Source organism: Copadichromis virginalis, linkage group LG7, assembly GCF_057382275.1.
Source record: "Copadichromis virginalis isolate Kocher_CV1m ecotype Utaka linkage group LG7, C_Virginalis_male_GT1.1, whole genome shotgun sequence".
NCBI lineage: Eukaryota > Metazoa > Chordata > Actinopteri > Cichliformes > Cichlidae > Copadichromis > Copadichromis virginalis.
This window is the reverse complement of record NC_140624.1, coordinates 31,284,125-31,306,695: the sequence shown is the minus strand read 5'-3', so window position 1 is coordinate 31,306,695 and position 22,571 is coordinate 31,284,125. Positions and strand designations below refer to the sequence as shown.

General features: G+C 40.1%; 1 protein-coding gene and 1 long non-coding RNA gene across 5 annotated transcripts in view; one reads left to right on the top strand and one right to left on the bottom strand.

Annotated features, from left to right (window-relative positions):
- The window catches only part of pip5kl1 (phosphatidylinositol-4-phosphate 5-kinase-like 1), a 61,973-nt gene that overhangs the window by 8,246 nt on the left and 31,156 nt on the right, over window positions 1–22,571 (top strand). Inside the window, exons 1-2 of one of the 4 annotated variants that reach the window (XM_085463016.1) lie at window positions 3,123–3,187; window positions 3,682–3,885. In XM_085463016.1, coding sequence (XP_085319142.1) covers window positions 3,131–3,187; window positions 3,682–3,885 — 261 coding nt within the window. In that variant the 5' untranslated portion in view covers window positions 3,123–3,130. Of the gene's footprint in view, window positions 1–3,122; window positions 3,188–3,366; window positions 3,886–22,571 lie in introns of those variants that run through there. The other 3 variants (XM_085463017.1, XM_085463018.1, XM_085463015.1) reach the window with 3 other exon arrangements.
- Window positions 17,488–20,955, bottom strand: LOC146705373 (uncharacterized). Its single transcript, XR_014921353.1, has 4 exons — window positions 20,200–20,955; window positions 19,671–19,823; window positions 18,855–18,940; window positions 17,488–18,255 (listed from the first exon to the last, which is right to left on the bottom strand). It is a non-coding gene; the product is annotated as an uncharacterized LOC146705373 (long non-coding RNA).

The following is a 22,571-nucleotide window of genomic DNA, read 5'->3' as shown; positions in this document are numbered from 1 at the left end:
ATCACTGCATCTCCGCCTGAGGCTCCAAAGCAAGGAAAAGGTTAAGAAACAAAAGAAAAGACTTCCAGCCACCTGCCTCGTAAATCAAATAATGCACTCCCTCTCTACTAGCTTTCCTCTTGGGTGTAGATTCACACTTCCTACAAGTTTATCCAGATCCAAGTTTTAGGCTTCACTGGAGTTTTTGAAATCGCTCTAGGTCTAATTAATCTCCTCGGACCAGTTTGCCTTGGGAGACTTTACCTGGGTTATACAGTTCATCAGTTTGGGGGGTTTGTGGTGGCTTATCAGTTATTTAGAGTTTACACTTGATTGTAATGGATGTTTGAAGGCTTCCAGTCTTGCTGTAATCAAGACTGAAACTTAGTTAATGGTTCTTTTAATTAATTGAATACAGCACTGTTTCAGTTACAGTTAAGTAAAGGTATAAAGGTTAGATTTCAGGAGGTCGAATGTAAAGTACCAGTTTATTGCCGGCACATCCAGCTGCCAGTAATTATTGTGCTTTAACTTCCAGAAGTTGCTCAAAAAAAATGGATCGCCCGTGATTTATCTCCCAAGAGATAGAGACCAGCTCTACCAGCTCTGCAGCTTTAATGAGCTCAACACATAAACCAGTTCTCCACGTGATGCGCTAAATACTTTTTATAATGTTAGAAAACCCAGTCTACCCAACAGACAAAGTCTCTCCAGCATGTCCTGGGTCGGGCCTGAGGACTCATACCAAGACACTTAGAAGGCACCCTGATCAAACCACCTTAAGTCTTGCGTTTTGATGTGGAAGAGGAACTGCTCTAGTCTTATCTCTGAAGCTGAGCCCATCCTGCCTTCAGGGGAGGCTCATGTCTAGCACACGTACCTCACCCTCATGCTTTCAGTCTGTACCCACAGCACAGATGTGGAATGTAGATCAACCAGTAAATCTAAAGCTTTGCTTCAACGCTCAGCTCTCCACCACAGCAGAACGGGTTCGGCAGATGCTGCATCAATCAGTCACTCTTCCACTCAATCCTTCCCTGGACTGTGAACAAGACCTGTGTCTCGTGCTGCTGTTCTGCAGCCTCGATGAGCCTCGATAAGGTTTCAAAATAAGAGCGGCAGATTGTCCGCAAGTAAAATCACAAGACGTCGTTGTCCTCTTAAACAGATTAAAGATACGTTCTAAACTTATTTGTAGAATACAGCTGTTAACATACCTGGGTGACTAACAGACATGGGCAGTAATGTGTAATCCGATTACTTTTTTCAAGTAATGAGTAAAGTAAGGGATTACTAAAGCAAAAAAGTAATTACATTACTGTTAGTTTCCCCTAAGCAGGCGCCGTTACTACGTTATTAAGTCGTGATTTTGTTTGTGAGAGTGTCTCATGACAATGACATACGAGTGTGCAACATCCATGGCAACAACAGATGTGTGTAGATCAACAACGGACAAATGGAGTGCTGGAGAGAGTGCAACCATGCAGTGTTTAAAGCGTGGAAGGTCAGACATTACTTTGAGTTTGATTCCATAAAAAGTGACAAAAAGATTAGTGTAGGGGGCGCTTTGAGTGTACTGGGTATCAGGCCCATTGTTATGGGTCATCTGGTCCCTGTAGTTAGAGCCTGGTTTGCACTGCCAGCAGTAAATCTGATTCGTTGAGGGTGGGCGTTGGACTCCAGCAGGCCTGTCCTGTCACTGTACTTTATTATGTATTTGTTTACAGAAAGTTAAAGCAAAAAAACCCAAAAAACAGGAAACTTAATGAAGCAGGACACCTGTCCATTTTTACACCCTGTGAAATAGTTATATGTCAGTTTCAGCATTATAAGAGCCAAGTAAGGTTGAATGATGAATAGATTTGCAACGTTCTATAAACATCAGTTGCAACTTTGCCAGATGATGTTCTACTAATCAATTATGTGCCAGTTATTAAACATTATTAAATATAATTTACTGCAATTTATTTTATTTTTTTTACCAGTTATTAACAATGGTTATTACAGTTTGTCACCATTGTTAAAGACGTGCTGAAGCCGAACACTCAGACCATCAAACAGCATCAGGAGAGGCTGTGATCAGACAGGAAGCTTTTGTTTCTCAGTCAAAGTGAAGAACAGAGAGAGGAGCTCAAAAGGTCCAAGGAGCGCAGCGTCATGCATGTTGCTATGGACGCGTCCAATGGCATGGCAGGCTAATTTACAAAAGGAAGGTAACGCTGTGACGTGAGTGCTGAGGCACTGTTTTCCTTATAAAGCACCAGCTGATAAAAATGGTAATCTCAGATGGGTTTAAATTGCAGGATAAAGACTCTGTAATAACAGATCTTAATGTTGTTTCTAAAATGAAGGTTTTATTACTGATGAAGTGACTCTGTTTATTTGAAGCCAAATACAAGTATTTTTTTTATTTGTTTCTTTAGTTTCTTTGCAACACTGAGACTGCTCAGACTGACACCTCCTCACATGTAATCACATCATCAGGACCCACTGTGCTTCATTGGTCACTGAGCAGATATGAAGTTTTCCAGGAGTGAATTATAACCCAAACCACCATCTTCATAAAATAAAACCAAGTGGTTTTAGTGTCTATTTTCATTCATGAGTCACTTTATTAGATACACCTGTTCAGCTGAATGTTAATGCAGATGTATTATCAGTCAATCACATGGCAGCAACTCATCATATAAAAAATGGTGAAGATGAGCTGCTGACGTTCAAATTGAGCATCAGAATGGGGAAGAAATGTGATTTAAAGGTTTTTGGATATTGTTGGTCAGCTGGTCTGAATATTTCAGAAACAGCTGAGATCTCTAGGGTTACAGAAAATGGTCAGAAAGAAAAATAGAAAGCCTTGTTGATGTTAGAGATCAGCTGAGAATGGCCACACAGCATGCAGAAGAGCTTCTCTGAAAGCAAAGTAGCACTGCAGATGGGCAGGAGAAGACCACCCAATGCACCATTTCGTTTAGCTAAAAACAGGAAACTAGGACTACAATTCCCATTATGCTTATCAAACTGGACAACTAAAGCCTGGAAGAACTTCTCAGTTTGTGCTGTGACATTTGGATAGTAGGGTCAAAATTTGGTGGAAACAACAACAAGAAAGGGCGGAGCCATCCTGCCTCTATCAAAAAAGCTGCTGCTGACCATGTCCACCAGTCAACCTTTCTACCTATCTTTTGGCAGTTGTTTCCAGCAGGATAAGGTAGTTTTTTCTACTCTCAACGGTCTTTCTTGCTACAAGTACCTCATTCACTCAGTCACACATTTACACAAGTGCTTTTTATGCCTAAACGCTGATGAACGCATCATTCACCATCAAAAACTATCAGTTACTATTTATTCCATAGGAGTCTTTTTGTTTCTCTGGCTTAGTACTGAGTGGCTCGGGTGTGTAGAGCTCACAGGGTCAAACATTTACTGTAAAACACATGACATGACCACGCAATTAAAATGTTTTTCTGTGGCATTCAGAGGAGCAGCATTATGGCATTATCCACAGCACAGCCCATGAAGCTTTTATCCCTTTGTGTTGGTTTCCATGGTTACTCTGTTAAAGACTCAACTGACAGTCAGCTGTCTTTTGTGTTAGTCGCTGGCCTCTCTGGCCTCCACTCACACTCTGATTTCTTTTCTCCTCTGCGTCCACAGTGGAGCAGTCACATTTTTTCCTCATCGGGCTGTTTTTCTCTATCTCAGATGGAGATGTCGACAGCCGGTCCAGGGATGTTGAGTCACCAGCAGCGCTCCATGAAGAGAAGGCGGTGGGGAGGTCTGAGGCAGCAGTGGAAACTTCTGGGCCTGTTTGAGATTGACCAACAGCATGAGTTCTACAGCCTGACCTGCATGATGAAGGAGGGATTGGCTGCAGCCATCCAGAACACCATCGATGACCCACCCGCAGTGAGTAGCTGTCAGGAAACAGTGCAGCCACTTACACATGGCGGCTTCACACAAAGCCACCTGCTTTGTAGTGAAGTGGAAGCAGTTAGCAAAATAAGCTGAAAGGTGTCACTACCACATATACTAACAGTTACCATGGAGTAGTTGTGGGTGTTTTGAGAGGAGCCCATTTAGGTCGTGGACACATGAATTTTACCTGTCATAAGTTTATGTTTTTGAAAGTAGAGATCATAAAAAAAGAGGGTTTGAGCTGACTGATAAATGGAAAATACTACATTCTCAAACAACTCCAGTAGTCCTTTTATCCTCTAAGTGGGACATTCAATTATAAACTCATTAGGAAAGTGATACTGAGGTCATAAATCAAGTGACTTCAATACAATCAGACTTAAAAAAAAAAAACTTGGGGTCTCTCCCCATTAAAAATAATACACTCTTACGTACTAAAACATTAGCTTTACTTTTGTATATGAAAGATGAACAATCAAGCCTTTATGGCTGTTGTCATGTTGGGCTTTAGGAGCCCAAAGTAACCAAAATTAGATGGTGTGTGGAGTGTAACCATATGGCTACATCACACAGACAAAGATACCTGTTAACTGGTGCTGAGTAAAATCCAAATAAAGATAAATTTTGCCTTATTATTTGTTGGATAAGACAAAGTGGTCCAGTTCTAGGATTTCAATTAAGTAAGGTGAAGCCTAGCAGCTACAGTCACCTTTGTCACATCCACCTCTCAGTCAAAGAGGCTGCACCTCTAAAATTGTAAACTTAATATAATCCTTAAGAACATTTGGACTGGTGGGTTGTTGTACAGTTCTTATAAGGGAAAAAATGAGCTACAGGGACCAAAATCGTTCTTTATAACAGGTTGTAAGATCTTTATTTCTGCTCTAAAGCTGCAAAGGTTCATATTTTAACAGTTTTTCTTTTTGAAGCCTCTAGTGGACATCAGAGGAACTGCAGTTTGTGGTACATCCATATTAGCTCAGATTTCTGCTTGGTTTTGTGTTAGTAGCAGTAGTAGCAGAGTCAGTGAATCCTTGGCAGTATATTACTTTTGTTTACCTTCCATAAATTAAAAAATAAAAGCAGATTACCAAACTGAAAATTCTCTTGTTATATTGCATTAATGAGGCCTGATTATCCTTGTTGCCTTGTCTTGTCTGCTTAGTTTCATGTGAATGAGCCATAACCTACCCTCCAACCACCAAAAAAAACCTTATTATCCATTTATAATATGCAGTTCTTCCAAAGAAAATGTGCTGCTTGTGTAAATGTATTGTATTACAAGTTGGTATTACATTAAAGTACCACTGAGCTGTGACACTGGACTGTTGACACAATCTGCAGAGTGCCAACAAAAAGTCATGAGAGAGTGAATGAAAGCTGTTGCATAATATTTCTACATCATCAACTATAATGTGTCACATGGCGTAATCAGACTACAAAGGTCGTCTGTAATGGCATCTACAGCGACACCACAGCTGTGAAGGCATTGATTATTGGATTACTGCACAGAACCTGTGAGCTGCAAAAATCACAGCTTCATGCTCATTCCAAAGTGAGAAATGAGGGCTGAGGAATTTCACTGTGCAGATTCACACAAAGAACTAGTTCAGTTGTTGTTAATGTAGGGACACCAGAGCTACAGTGACTGAACAGCTTGTCTAAACCGAGAGACAGATGAAACCACTCACGAAAATATAAAATATAATATGATGAATGCTTACATATCTGAGAAATATAAATGAATATTTTGTTGAAGTTTAGCTGGTTAACACGGGCTAAAAACGGTTCGACTTTGAATATAAAAGGTCATTTTTGTAATTACCCTCTGCTAACCTGTACTATAACTTCTACCACAGGAGGGCAGTATTGTAAAACCGAGATCTGAAATCTAAGAAAATGTAATATTGTTGAGACTGAGGTGATGAAATGTTACCTGAAAGCAAGAGGTTTAATGGTTTGACTGTCCTGCTTAGTAAATGTGTTCTTTTGGTTTTCCAGCTTATCAAAGAATTGCTCAATAATGCACAGAAAGTTCAAGAAAATCTAAAACTTGTTTCCACTCTGAGGTTGAGTGAGAGAAGCTGACACTTACACTGACACTTAGATAGTGTCTGACCAATTCTGGTAAAAGGCAGATTTTGGAAACAAGCAAAAGGTTAAATACAAGGGAGGTTTAAATAAGTAGAGGAAAGAGGATCTAACTGATTCTAAATAAGCAGAAAGAAAGACAGGGAGTGTGGATGATGAAATCCTCTTTTCTCTGATTCTTAGAATGACCAAAGTTTTAAAAATGAATCATGTTTTACTCAGTTTGACTCGAAATGAATGAGTCCGTAAAGTTGTAAGAAAGTGTTTACAGAGGTCAGGGCTGATGGTTCCTTGGACTTTTATAGGACAGGAAGTCGTTTTTTTTTTGTGCCTGGTGGCCTTTAAAAAGAATGCAAGCTTAAAGCATTTCTGCATTTCCTTTACTTTTCAGACCTAGAAGCTAGGTCCATCCTTTATATTGTTTGTGATTCCAGTGAGTATTTCCTCACTGGCACACTCAAACTGAGACTGGCAGAGTGGATGCTGTCATGAGTCACTGGGCCTTCTTACTGTATGAAGTCATGTTGCTTGTTTCTTTGCATTTTGTTGATCAATTTAGTCATTTTCCAATGGCTACCTTTTATTAAATGCACTGGAAGGTCAGTTTCCTAAATAATAATTCAACAGAGTTCGTTTTTCATGTGCTGCAGTTTGAGGCCACAGAGAAACGCTTACAAATTATAAAGTAATATTTTCCTATGTTCCTGCTCCCTCACTCAACAATCCTTTTTTTCTTTTTTTCATTCCCTTCATGTTGAAGTCAAAGTCATGGTTGCAATACTATCATCAGCATATGGCTGATTAGATTATATCACTTTTGAAAAAAAAAAAAAACTTCAGACATTACTTAAAAAGTAAAAACTCGATTAAAATTTTTATGTAATTAATAAGAGGCGTTGTAAATAAGTAATCTCTAAAATCTAATTAAATTAAAATCAAAAATATTTTTTTTTAATTTAAAAGGGTTTTAGTATGCGACAGAATAAATAATAGTCATGGACATGAATATAGTAAACTCAAGCTTTTAATTTCTGGGGAGAAACTAAATAAAAAGCATTTAAACTGCATTTCAATTCAAAACAGAGAAACAAAAATAATATCCCTGGCCAAAATTGGGCAGACTTAAAAATAAAGTCCTATTTTAAGTGCCTTAACCTCCTAGGACCTGGCGTCCACATATGTGGACATCGCATTTTGGGTTATTTAGACCAAAATACTCAATTTGGGCCTGATATCCACTTACGAGGACACTATGCTGGTACTGTTTTATCAAAATTTTAAATGAATATCCTCATATGTGGCTCTTATTTTTCTTTAAAAAAAAAAAAAAAAAAGCCAAAAAAAAAAATCTGGTAATTCTTTTTTTTTTTACATTCATCAAGCCCCAATCAGCCCAAATATCAAAAAGAAATTAAAAATGCATGCCGTGGAAGAGTTCGGGTCTTAGGAGGTTAAGTACATTTTCAAAATGGCATTGTCTTTAAATAATAATAATAAAAATGTCATCATAAAGTGCAGTTTTTCTTCTTTAAAAGACTAAGGCAGAAACATAAACGTTTATTTGACCAGGTTCACCTTTAAACTCTGAGTACCCTTAGCCAAAAAGTATTTTGTACATTAGGCTAAAACAATGTGATCATCGAACGTTTTAGTGCAAAAAATAACAAACCCATTGGACTCACAATACCTGCATGCTTATTTATTGGCCGTCTCTTTCAGCCAGTTACTTAGACAAACTAGCCTGTTCGCATAGATAGAAGTGGCAGGACTCATCAAATACTTGCAGGCCAGGACAGACAGTTGCTGGTGGGTCCCTGCTCGACCCTGTTACGCAGGGCTTCATCATCTGAATCAGGGTCCGAGGACAATGAAGAGAATCAGAATCAGAATACTTTATTGATCCCTGGGGGAAATTATTTAAGAGAAGAGGCTCTTTGTCTTTGCTGGCTCCTTTGTGGTGGCATCTTTACACTGTTCCTGCAGCAGGGCCTCAAGGCTGGTCCAAACCTCTTCTCACTCTCCCCTTGCAAGACACAAATCCTTAAAGTGTGTATCAAGCACAGTAGCTATCTTGAACAACTGATGGTTGAGTGTAGCTACACGTTGGGATAGGTCCTTTGTGAAGGCAGTCTTAAATTTCACCATGTAGTTTGAGTCATCATCAGAGACCTCCATGGTGTGATGCAGGAGGCAGAAAGCAGGAAAAACCACTGAACATGAGACATATGTTTCACCTCCACGAAGCTCAGTCACAAACCTGTAGTAGACTGTTCAAGAAAGTAATTATTAACCTACACAATAACTAAACTATAAAGCTTTTTGAAGAAACAGTAACAATAAGTTAAAAAATAGTTTTATTTACCTGCATGGCTCAAGGACAGTTGCCAGCTTTGGAGTTTTACCAGCTCTGATGGAGTTAAAATGACTAGCTTGTGCTTTTGTTTGTCTAGCACAGCAAAAACAGCCTCTTGATTCTTTAGTAGATGTGAAACCATATCCAGCGTTGAATTCCACTGTGTGGAAACATCCTGTATGAGTGGCTTTTTCTGTTGCCCCAGGCTTGTTTGCTCATGTGTAGTTCCTCCATACTAGCAGGGCTGTCGTTTTAAAATGGCGCCGGTGAGGTCGGCTGCCGTGCTGGATGCTCTGCCCCAACTTCTCCACTTTTTGCAGTTTTTCGTCACTTTTTGCTATATCTGCGATAATCTTGCATGGGCATCATGCAAAACACACAAATCCGCTACAGTAGAGACACTTTGGTTTCTATTGGTCTGCAATACACGAACATTTCACCATGTTTAACTCCGGACCCAACCTGGCCAAAGGAGATCCTGAGAGAGAACAAAGGACGCGACCCTAAGCGATGGCCTCGAGGTAAAAGAGCCGGCATCAGGAACAGGCTATGGGCTCGCGCACACCGCGCACCCATGCCCAGTATCCTGCTAGCCAATGTTCAATCCATCGAGAACAAGCTTGATGACCTCAGAGCCAGAATCAAGTTCCAGAGAGACATTCGGGACTGCAATCTCCTCTGCTTCACCGAGACTTGGCTGAACCCAGCGATACCAGACCACGCCGTGCAGCCGACGGGGTTCTTTTCGGTTTACCGCATGGACAGGACAATGGAGTCGGGGAAGAAAAGAGGTGGTGGAGTGTGTTTGATGGTGAACAACAGATGGTGCGACAGCACAAACATCTCCCCACTCACACGCTCTTGCTCGCCCAATCTGGAGCTTTTGATCGTTAAGTGTCGCCCTTTCTATCTCCCTCGGGAATTCACTGCGGTCATTGCCTGCACTGCTTACATTCCGCCTCACGCGGACTCGAACACTGCCTTATGTGAGCTACATGAGGCTCTCACACATCAACAAACACTTCACCGAGATGCCGCACTCATTGTTATGGGAGATTTTAACAGAGTGAATCTCAAACGGACATTTCACAACCTTCACCAGCACATCAACTGCCCCACCCGGGGCACGAGGACATTAGACCACTGCTACACCCCGTTCAAGAACTGTTACAAGGCTCAGCCCCTGCCGGCATTTGGAAAATCGGACCATGCCGCCATCTTCCTCATGCCTGCTTACAAACAAAGGCTAAAGCAGCAACCACCAATCAGGAGGGAGGTCGCTCGCTGGACGGACCAATCGGTGGCCGCGCTGCAGGACGCACTGGATGATGCACTGGATGACGCAGACTGGGACATGTTTCGGCGCAGCTCTGATGACATCAACATGTTTACGGAAGCGGCTGTGGGATTTATCGGGAAACTAGCGGATGACACAGCAGAAAGAATTATCATCCGAACGTTTCCCAACCAGAAGCCGTGGGTGGATAAAAACATCCGTGACGCTCTGAGATCACGCACCGCTGCCTACAATGAAGGGCTTGTCTCCGGTAATATGGACCTATACAAGGCTGTGTCCTACAACGTGCACAGCGCGGTCCGAAAGGCAAATCGGAGCTACGGGGAAAAACTAGAGTCACAGCTACGACAGTGCGACTCTAGGAGCCTGTGGAAAGGACTGCGGACTATAACGGACTATAAACGACCAGCTTCTTCAATGATGAATGCAGATGCTTCACTGGCTGATGAGCTGAACACGTTTTATGCTTGCTTCGACGCCGCAGCAATTAAAACAACAAACGGCTGCGCACGCTCGGAGTGCACCAGTGAAGAAAATGCATTCGTCATCACAGAGCATGCCGTGAGGAACACCTTCAGGAGGGTGAACACCAGGAAGGCAGCAGGACCAGATGCAATCCCTGGCCGGGTCCTTAGAGCCTGCGCTGATCAACTAGCACCGGTGTTCACGGAGATCTTCAACCTCTCCCTGGCCCAAGCTGGTTCCCACGTGCTTCAAACAGTCCATTATTGTCCCTGTTCCAAAGAAACAACAGCCCGCTTGCCACAATGACTACCGTCCAGTAGCACTGACTTCAATTGTGATGAAGTGTTTTGAAAGACTGATGAGAGATCACATCACTTCTTCACTTCCTGCCACCATCGACTCACTTCAGTTTGCTTACCGGACTAATCGTTCCACAGACGATGCCATATCTCACCTGCTCCACACATCCCTGAGTCACCTGGACACTGGCAGAGGGAATTATGTTAGGATGCTGTTCGTGGACTACAGTTCAGCATTCAACACAATAATTCCCTCTAAGCTTTTCACCAAGTTGACGGATCTAGGACTCAGCTCATCACTGTGTCAGTGGATCCTCAACTTCCTCACAGACAGACCCCAATCAGTGAGGGTGGGAAAACAAGTCTCCCCCTCCATCTCACTCAGCACTGGAGTGCCTCAGGGCTGTGTTTTAAGCCCCCTGCTGTACTCACTGTACACTTATGACTGTGTAGCCACATCAGACACCACCTCCATTGTCAAGTTTGCTGACGACACTGCTGTTGTGGGCCTGATCTCCGACAACATCGAGACGGCCTACCTGGAGGAGATTAGGAACCTGGAGACCTGGTGCCAGGAGAATAACCTCCTCCTAAACATCAGCAAGACTAAGGAGCTGATCGTGGACTTCACTACAAAGCAGGCGAGGAATTACAAACCCCTCATCATCAGTGGCACGCCAGTGGAGAGAGTGGACAGTTTCCGATACCTGGGTGTCCACATCACTCAGGACCTGTCATGGTCCTGTCACATCAACACCCTGGTTAAGAAAGCCCGTCAGCGTCTCTTCTTCCTCAGAAGACTTAGAGACTTCCATCTGCCACTGAAGGCGCTCAAGAACTTCTACTCCTGCACCATCGAGAGCGTCCTGACGGCAAACATCTGCACCTGGTTTGGGAACAGCACCAAGCAGGACAGACGAGATCTGTAAAGAGTGGTGCGCTCGGCCGAACGCATCATTCAATCAGAGCTCCCTGACCTGCTGTCCATCTACACCAAGCGGTGCAAGTCCAAAGCTAGGAAGATTATGATGGACCTCTCCCATCCCAACAATGGACTCTTCTCACTGTTGAGGTCTGGGAAGCGCTTCCGCTCCCTTAAGGCCAAAACAGAGAGAATGAGGAGGAGCTTCTTCCCCCAGGCTATTCGGGGCCTGAACCAGGTGTAGGACTGGACTCTCCCAAACACGTCACTATAAGACTGGACTCTCACACACGTCACCACACGCACCACCACACATTTCCTATAATCCTATAATTCCTATAATTTATAATCCTTATCTTTATAATCTCTTCTGCTATTTGCACATTCTTTACTGTAAATTCCTAAGTTAATTTGTAAATTTTTGTAGTAAACTGTAAATTGTAAATATTGTAAAACTTTTCTTCTGTCATTTAATGGTCGGGCATTGTACAGCTACAAGCATTTCACCCCCATGTCATACTGTGTATGGTTGTGTGTGTGTGACAAATAAAATTTGAATTTGAATTTGAAAAGGCATCTAAAACAGAAATAAAGAATTTTACTGGAAATAGTCTTTCGGCACAGCATTTCGAAAGTTGGATCACCTGATGCTAACTGTAGCACATTTTCTCACCCCCTATCTTCTACCACTGATAGTGGTCTACAATCCAGAGCAATTAATTTTGCAAGAGAATCTGTAAGTTTGTCCGATGTTGACTTACTAATTTTGGTCCTGAAGCCAGTCATTTCATCAAGTTTGGGCTACCGACACCTTTTGTTACTACAAATTTGTTTAGGACAAATTAGCTGTTAGCTACCACTAACAGCTTTCACAATTTCTGTGCTCGCTGCATCATGTTTTGCATTTAGATGCTGCCATAAGGTTGAAGTGCTTCGGTGGTATGCAAACTCCTTTTTGCACAATTTGCACAAAACCTCGCTTTTATCAAATCTTCCATCGGGTAGTCTTTTGAAATGAAATTTGCCTCTGATCAATTGAAATCAACTGAATGAGCTTCAAATCCTTCTTTAATGTCTTCTTTGCAAGCTCAGTACGAACTGATGGAACGGTGAATGTCCTGAGACCGCAGTCTATGAATAAAATGTTTGTGTAACATGTACTCTGATGAATAAGAGGGCATTGAAGTTATTTTACTCAGCCCTGAAAATCTTATCTTAATGACCTTACTGTATCACCCCATTAGAGCACTTTGCTCCCTGACTGCAGGCTTACTTGTGCAATATGAATACATTTAATTGAATTGAACTGAGTTTACAGGTTGCAGAGCAACCATGTTACAGATGTGTTTAGTTAGTCTTCATCTGTTATTGTGTTTTATTTTTAGCTCACTTTCAGTATTTCAAGTCATTTCATGGAAACAGTAGACACAGAAACATAAAATCTCTGAAATTATAGAAATTTCCATCTACAGTCAACAATTCTTTAGCAGTTCCTGTAAGTTCCGGTCTTTGTGGGTCATAGTTTCTGTTAGCTGTCCTCTTACAGGGAGTGCAGAATTATTAGGCAAGTTGTATTTTTGAGGAATAATTTTATTATTGAACAACAACCATGTTCTCAATGAACCCAAAAAACTCATTAATATCAAAGCTGAATGTTTGTGGAAGTAGTTTTTAGTTTGTTTTTAGTTTTAGCTATTTTAGGGGGATATCTGTGTGTGCAGGTGACTATTACTGTGCATAATTATTAGGAAACTTAACAAAAAACAAATATATACCCCTTTCAATTATTGATTTTTACCAGTGAAACCAATATAACATCTCCACATTCACAATTATACATTTCTGACATTCAAAAACAAAACAAAAACAAATCAGCGACCAATATAGCCACCTTTCTTTGCAAGGACACTCAAAAGCCTGCCATCCATGGATTCTGTCAGTGTTTTGATCTGTTCACCATCAACATTGCGTGCAGCAGCAACCACAGCCTCCCAGACACTGTTCAGAGAGGTGTACTGTTTTCCCTCCTTGTAAATCTCACATTGGATGATGGCCCAGGTTCTCAATGGGATTCAGACCAGGTGAACAAGGAGGCCATGTCAATAGTTTTTCTTCTTTTATACCCTTTCTTGCCAGCCACGCTGTGGAGTACTTGGACGCGTGTGATGGAGCATTGTCCTGCATGAAAATCATGTTTTTCTTGAAGGATGCAGACTTCTTCCTGTACCACTGCTTGAAGAAGGTGTCTTCCAGAAACTGGCAGTAGGACTGGGAGTTGAGCTTGACTCCACCCTCAACCCGAAAAGGCCCCACAAGCTCATCTTTGATGATACCAGCCCAAACCAGTACTCCACCTCCACCTTGCTGGCGTCTGAGTCGGACTGGAGCTCTCTGCCCTTTACCAATCCAGCCACGGGCCCATCCATCTGGCCCATCAAGACTCACTCTCATTTCATCAGTCCATAAAACCTTAGAAAAACCAGTCTTGAGATATTTCTTGGCCCAGTCTTGACGTTTCAGCTTGTGTGTCTTGTTCAGTGGTGCTCGTCTTTCAGCCTTTCTTACCTTGGCCATGTCTCTGAGTATTGCACACCTTGTGCTTTTGGGCACTCCAGTGATGTTGCAGCTCTGAAATATGGCCAAACTGGTGGCAAGTGGCATCTTGGCAGCTGCACGCTTGACTTTTCTCAGTTCATGGGCAGATATTTTGCCCCTTGGTTTTTCCACACGCTTCTTGCGACCCTGTTGACTATTTTGAATGAAACGCTTGATTGTTTGATGATCACGCTTCAGAAGCTTTGCAATTTTGAGACTGCTGCATCCCTCTGCAAGATATCTCACTATTTTTGACTTTTCTGAGCCTGTCAAGTCCTTCTTTTGACCCATTTTGCCAAAGGACGTTGCCTAATAATTATGCACACCTGATATACGGTGTTGATGTCATTAGACCACACCCCTTCTCATTACAGAGATGCACATCACCTAATATGCTTAATTGGTAGTAGGCTTTCGAGCCTATACAGCTTGGAGTAAGACAACATGCATGAAGAGGATGATGTGGACAAAATACTCATTTGCCTAATAATTCTGCACTCCCTGTACACTGTGTTCGTGTTTTCCTCCGAAACAATAAGTTCCCTTGGAGCAGCCTTTCAACGCCTCTCTCTGTCTCTCGCTAGCAAAGTTGACCCAGACAACAAAGTAAAGCTAGTTTTCGGCTACGAGCCCGACACGGAACCCGACTACGGTGTACATTTTAGGACATCCAATTGAATTTAGGATTCATTTTAAACTCCCTTTTACTGGTTTTTAAACCCTTAAATGGTCTGGCATCTGCATATTTGTCTGATTTGTTGAAGCCCTATGTCCCCACTCGTTCGCTCCGGTCAACCGAGCAGCTGTTCCTCCCAGTCCCCAAATCATGGCTGACACTGAGAGGAGACTAAGCGTTCTCTATTGTGGCTCCAAAGCTTTGGAATAATCTTCCTCTTCACAAATGGCAATCAACATCAGTGCTGGTTTTTAAATCCAGATTAAAAACGCATTTTTATTCGCTGGCCTTTGACTCAGTGGTTAACTCACTTGTATTAGCCAGAGGTCCCTTTACTACAGTTCGGAGCCGCGGACCTGTTTTATATACGCGCGGAATATTTTTACGAGATTGCTGCAAAAAGTGCAGCCTTACCTAATGTCCACCCTACTGTTACTCATTTTATATTAAGATTTAAAAATGTAGTTGGTATTGGTATGGCGAGTAACCTTCTGTAATAGTAATAAATCACACATCAATAGTACATTCATGTAGTTGTAAAAAACACAATAATATAATAGGTAATCCAAAGTATTCAGAATACGTTATACTCTCATTGAGTAACGTAACGGAATACGTTAAAAAAATACATTTTGGGACATGTATCCTGTAATCTGTAGTGGAATACATTTTAAAAGTAACCTTCCCAACACTGGTGTTTAGAAGCCACAGTCATGACTTGTGGTCATATCTGTTGGTTGAGAAAATACACTTTAAGTGGGAATTGCTATATTTAAAGTGTAGGAGTGGGAACTACTGAGTGTATTTCTCCAATCCAATCTTTTGAAGCTATTTTATACAATAAAATAAAAGCTACTCCAAAAAGTCTTACACACAAGCCTAAATGCTTTGATAAATATGTCTAAATGGTCAGAAAAATGTATGAGATCATGCAACCTAAATACCTACAATTCTTTCTATGACTATGGTGGTGGTTAAAGGATTTAAAAACATACAGGAAAGCCTTAAAATCAATCCTAAATGGGTTGAGCTCAAATAAAAGCAGGTATAACACTCTCAAAATTATTAAAATATAAGGTTTGACCTTAGAAATAAGCTTTAGTTGGTAAAAAAAAACAAAACAAAACATGATTTTACAACAGAAAGAATCTGTTAAATTCAAGAATGGAAAATGTGAACATAAATATCAGAATATTTACGTGATGATATTCATGTAAATGTAATAACTTTCATCACTGGATACCCTGCACTCATACTGAATTTCAGTATGTTTTTTAAAGCAGCAGGGCAGGCTGGTCAGACTGACGGTTTATGGAAAGAAGGACTGTGACTGTGAGAGTAACTAGGATATTAAAAAAGGAATAAATGGAAAATGTGAAATGAGAAGAGTAAAACTTAAGTTCTATTTTATGTCTGAGTTGGCGTCCAGAGTCCTGTTCCTCATAGTTTTGAATTTCCAGTGAATATATTTGAGTTTGGACTTCTGTGAAGGTTTTATTATGACTCTGAATGTTTAAAGTTTTGAACTTCTGGTTTCTGGGTTCCTATGTTGATTGATGTTGATTATGAGCGCTTTATTTCTAGTGAAATTTTTGAGACTTTGATTCCTATTTTTACTTTATGATTAGTCTAGAGGTGAGTTTCATTTTTGTTTCCTGTCTTTGTTTCTATTACACTGTAAAAAAAAAATCTTAAAAAAACAGTAATATTCCGGCAGCTGGGGTGCCAAAATAACACCGTAAAATAACATAAAATAACTTTCTCATGAAAATACGGTTATTTTCAGTAATGACAATGCAGTTTGTTGCCCTAATTTTACATGGGATTTTGCCTTTTTCAAGTTCTATTAAACATTAAATTAGGGACATTTTAATGTGATTAAACAATGAAATTACCTATAAACAAGGTCAATGAATGCAGCAATATGAATAATAATACTTAAATGTACAGAAATATGCAGTTAACAGTTGGTTTAAATGATAATGGATTTCATTTATATAGCGCTTTTTGAGACCCTCAAAGCACTTTACAATTCATTCACTCTCACATTGGTGGAGGCAGCTACAGTTGTAGCCACAGCTGCCCTGGGGCAGACTGACAGAAGCAAGGCTGTCATATCGCGCCATCGGCCCCTCTGGCCATCACCAGTACACTGAAAAAAATATGTTGTTGGATTTACTTAATTCAATGGTGGACATTTGTTGCACACAGATGTTTTGCTTTGGCAGCAACTTAAACAATTGAGTTAAATTAACACAATTTATTCATGTTCAATAAGCCTGTGCAATTTGTGTTGATAAAATGTGACTTAAACATGTTTTGATGAAGTAATTTGAGCTCTTGGAATATTTTAATCCTTCACAATTTTCTCACTTTATCCCAACACCATTCAATAACTTTTACCCAATACTACTTGGTCACTTAAATACTACATGTTATCTTCAAATTACATTTTGCTATTATATTCTAGTATCAAATACACAATTTTCAAATGGAGGCCTTATAACAGATTGTATTGTTCTCTTCCAAGATGGTTGCTGGCATCCACCAGTAACCTTTCAAAACAAAATGTCTAATTTCACTGCATTGACAGTAGGTAAAGAATTAAACTGACATTACTCCTCCACTGAATCTACATAAATCAACAGTTAAATAATGTCAGTTCTTCCGTGTTCTCTGGAATCAATCACAGCAAAGAAATTAGACTGTTTCTTTTGAAAAATGTTGGGAAAGAACAAATCAAGATCAAAAATCAAGATTCAGTTAAACAACAATTATAACTAAACAATTTGAGATAATGTTAGTTTCCATTAACATTAAATTAGGTTACTGAATTGGCAAACACCTTCCTATTAACATTACCCATTTTACCCCAATAACTAAAGAAATTAGCACTTGCAGGTCAAAACCTTTATTCAAGAGACGCAAAAATAACATTGATACAGTGACTGTCAAAAATTACAGCACTGATCATACTGTGACATCTTGGTTCAAAACAGCACACTTAGAAATATTCAACGTTCTTTACTTCAACTGAATGAAACTGAAAACACCATTTCACACGACCCATATGGGATATTTAGACTGTATAACTGTTCACGCTACATCTCTTCACTAGTAAAAGAAAGAAAAAATACAAAGAGAAATTTAAAAATGCTGCCAAAATGCTGTACAGAGCAAAAGGAAAAACAAACAACAACAACAAAAACAGCTTGTCCTCATGGCAGTTGCAGAGTATATAAAAATGAACTCTGCGATCTGTTCCTGGAATTGAGCTTCAAAAATGCAGCAGAACAAGTGTGAGATTTAAATGTCCTCTCACCTAGAGCTGATCACCTCACATGCATAACAGTGAGCTTTCCTTGCAGGAGCAGTTTTGTCTTAGTTGTGAGCTTTTCTTGAGAGCTGAGTTGCATCCAACTCCATTACCACCCTTTGAATCACCTCAAAAGTGTAGCAGAGCTGTGATGGGTAACTCATGTTGAAGGAATAAAAAAGGTCCAAACAGCATGGCTACTGCAAAGGTCACGTTATCCAGATCTTGAAGAACTACTATACCCTCGATGATGATGCCAACATCAGAAAAGTCATTGCCTGCCGCATCCTCTGGAGACAGATGTTCTTTGTGGTTTTCTCAATCTGTGCAGTGCCCTCAGTCAAGTCCTGGTTAAACACAAAACATTTCTTTAAGATTCCTTTTTAAACTCATTTCTTTTGAATCTACCAGTTCTAATGTTATAGTAATTTAAACCAATGCAAGCAACATAGTAAATAGCTATAGCCAAAGAGTGGCCTGCCATGCTGCCATTCATGGTCTAACAGAGTTTCTAAGAGAGGGTGAAAAACATAATAATTTCAAATGCTTTACATTAGTTTTTGTTAGAAAGACACTGGCCCATCAGAAATCCAGGTTATGTCACTCAGAAGATGTTAGAATTTAGACTTTCAGCCCCACAATTTGGTTAGCTGTTGGTCAGTTGGTCTTTTTTTTTTTCCAAACAAAAGCTAATGTAAATATTGGTGGGATTTTCCTTGGTTCACTAGAATGACAAATTTAAAGTTTTTTCACACTGATGTGACCCCTAATACAGGGGTAGGGGTGGGGCCTCAAGGGCCGGCGGCCGAGTTCACTACCAGGCCTCATGTGAACTTCAAATTATTAAAGAGGACTACTGGTCCTAACCAGTCCAATGAGGATCAAGTGGATAACTAAATGCATTTTTAAATGTTGCAAAGCCACAATCTACTCATAAAACACTCACCATGAACTCCTGCACCAAGATTGCAATTGTCTTTCACACAGATGCGGAGCACTTTGATGAGACTCCCTTTGAGCATTAATGTCATCCTAAAGTATTATAACAAAGAAAACAGAGATTTGTGAACTTTTCAGTAGCACAGAAGAAAATGATCCCAGACAAAAACTCTTGACTTTTTAAACCAGTCAACATGCAACACCAGCATCTACAAAGCAATATCAAAAGTTCCTGTTTGACATCAACTTTATGGATATATAGTTTCCAGAACATATTTTATTTTATTTATTTTTTGGCCTGTCCCGTTTGGCTCTTTTGCCATCAGAATTGTTGTCTAAAGGCAAAGAAAGATGCCCAATGGATTTACTTTACCAAATTGACCATCCCAGCCTTGCCATAATGGTCCATTTGAGTCACCTTTTATTGTTTATTTTATTTTCACTTACTGAATACGGGACAGACTTGACTGGGGGAAAGAAGGGGAGAAAGAAAGAGGGAAAGAGAAACAGCTGAGAAGAGGGACGGGGGAGAAGGGCAAAAACCAACAGAATGAGCAGAAAAAGAAAAAAAAGAAAAAAAAAAGCATATATCAATCACCTGGGTCACCTGCTGAGAAAGAAAAAAGAAAACATATATTTTTTAAAAAAGATAAATTTTTCTCAGTGGGCCAGTAAATGCATGACGAAAATTATGGCATCCTTTCAGTGGAATCAGTACTCACTTGTAATAGTTGACTGTTTCAATGGATGCAGCATAAAAATCTTTTACTGACCTAATGCAATACATATAAACTTTGTAGTTAAAGAATTTTAAAGTTCTTACTGTCATCATGGCAGCTACATCCTTTAGCTTTGTGCCCTGTTCCCCCGATCACTTTGCAAACACTTTCAGCAGACTGTCAGAGAGAAACTCAGCTCCGTCAGAAACCTTGACTGTAAAGGCATGGTTGGGATGCACTGGAATGCTGCATTTTATCTGAAATGACATAAAATTATTTTGAAATAACAGCAGGCATTGTGCTTGGTTAATAATCAGTAATGTTTTGTTGAATAAAAACTGTGTTTCCAGATCTTATGGGATTCAAAAAATCCAAAGATGTTTGTTCCTGATTTGCAACCCAACAACCCAGAAGTTACAACCTCATTTTAGTTCAAGTGTGCATTAATGTGAGTCCAGTAATCACCTTTCTGACAATACATACAGGTATAAGTTAAACCTATGGCAGATTTTGGATTTCTCAGTTGTATTAATAGGGTGGTCTATTTGAGTATGCATGCACCTAATAATTATAAAAAACCTATTATAATTAAGTTACAGAAACCTTGAGCGAAAATAGAATATACTTTCTTACCATAACACCTTGAACCCACAATCCATCAGCTGACTCCTGGTGAAATGCAGAATAGATGTGGTCTCTCAATGTGCATCAACAAAAACAAAAACAAAAACAAAAGGACAGCAGGTGAGGGCAGGAGGGGTAGGGATGTAAGCTAGCATAATGCCACTGATGATATTAGCTAAAGCTGTTCAATGTCCAAAATCTCACTAACACCACGGTGCAGTAAATACACAATGTAACTGAAGAGTCAGTTGGCAAATCTATTCACACAGAAAACCAAATTATGTTATGAGTGCCTCGTAATTAGGTTTAATGTGATATTACGGCTCTTGTGCCAAAGACAAATTCAAATGAAAAAGCGCCAATTCTTTGACAACAGATAAAACAGCAAATAAGCTAACGGCTCTTTTTTAGCATGTTACATGGTGACACTCTAGACGTTTAACTACATTTGGCTGAAATATGGTAAATATTAATTCAAAAAATCAAGACATACCAAAAACGTAGAGTTGACTGCTCGACTTGACTGAGATGGATGCCTTTTTTAAACCACGATCCAAAGCCCGCGAGACAAAATCACGCGTGGTTTCACGAGATTTAACGTTGCTATCTTATTGACTTACTTCACCTGAACATGATATGAACAATTTAATACACCCTTTCTGCATATCATGTAGTTTTTACACTATATAGTTACATTTATCTTTAAAAGATGAGGCAATTGTGTTAAATACATGCAAGATGCTTACATAAATCCAAGAGATGGCCAGTCCCTTTTTTTCAGTGTAGCTGGTGTCTTGCCCAAGGACACAACGACCGAGACTGTCCGAGCTGGGGCTCGAACCGGCAACCTTCTGATTACAAGACGAACTGCCAACTCTTGAGCCACAATCGCCCTAAATAACATTACGCGATGTAAAAAAAGTTTATTAGAATCATTTTATATATTTTTCCATAGTATTACATTTGAATTTAACAGTTCAATCTGTCAAATAACAGACCAACATTTGTGAAATTATGATACATTTGTGAATGTATTTTAACAATCTAAATATGCATATGTACAGACAAATATATTTAAAAAACAAGAAAATTATGTTTTATTACATTTACAGTGATTTTATGTTATTTTACATTTGAAATCTAAAATCACAGTCTATTTATGTGAATTTAAGGATATTCTAGAAAAACTGTACAAAACTGTAAAATACAGCGTAAAATACTTTTATTTTACTTGTTTTTTACAGCGTAGATGGATTCTTTGTTTCTTCAATGTATCCTGGTGTGTCAACATCTCTTCCTCCCTCTGTCTCATCTTTCTGTGAAAGTGCTAACTCTTACTTTCACCACTTCAAATTCAAGCTTGATTTAGACTTCTGCAAGAAATCTACATCCTAACTTATGACATAAACTGAACCCCTCTTAACCCTTCATGCCTTTCAGTCATTGTAAGCTATGTTGACCCGAGGTGTAATTATATTTCTCGGGAGCTCCTGTTACATGGAAGCCTATGTTGTGGGGTTAAAAGCCGTTCCTTGCTACATCTTAAGTTATGACGAACTGGAGGCCACTGCCTGATGAAGCCCACAGACCACATTGTCCATGAAAAGCAGAGATGAGATTCTGTAGCCACCAAAGTAGAACCCTTCCTCCACTTGGCTCTGCTTGTAAATTATGTCCATAAAAATTATTGACAGTCATTGACAAAGGACAGCCCTGGTGGTGTCCACCACCCACTGGGAGCAAGTCCAATTTATTACCGGCAATGTGACCAAGCCCTAGCTACAGTTTTACACTGTTGAAAGGGCCAGACACCCATTACTGCTAAAGCACCTTCCACAGGATACCCCGAGGGACACGATCAAGTCCAAAAAACCACATACAGACTAGCTGGACAAACCCCCAAGCATACTTGAACATTCTCAAGAGGATGAAGAGTGGGTCCAGTGTTCCTCAACCAGGACCAAAACCACATTATTTCTTCTGCATCCAAGCTTTGACCAATACACAAACTCTACTTTCCAGTAGCCTGGAACAGACTTTCCCTGAGCAGACCCTTGTGTCCCCCTTTTTAACGATGGGCTAATCCAGAGGTGCAGCCCCAGATCGCTGAGCAATGCTGCAGAGGAATGGCAACCAAGTCAGCCCTATAACATCCAGGGGTTTAAGAAGTTCAGGGCAAATCTTGATTGCATTTTTTCTGGTAGTGTTAGTGTTTCTGCTTTATTTCATGAGACATTTTTTGAGCCTTTCGTTTCTGTTTTTACTTTATGATTACCCACCCCTGTTGCACCCCTTATCCACCCCTGTTGCTTGTCACGTGCTTCATGATGTTGTGATGTGGACATTTACGTGCTCTTTGTGCAGAGGAGGTGTTTTGTTTT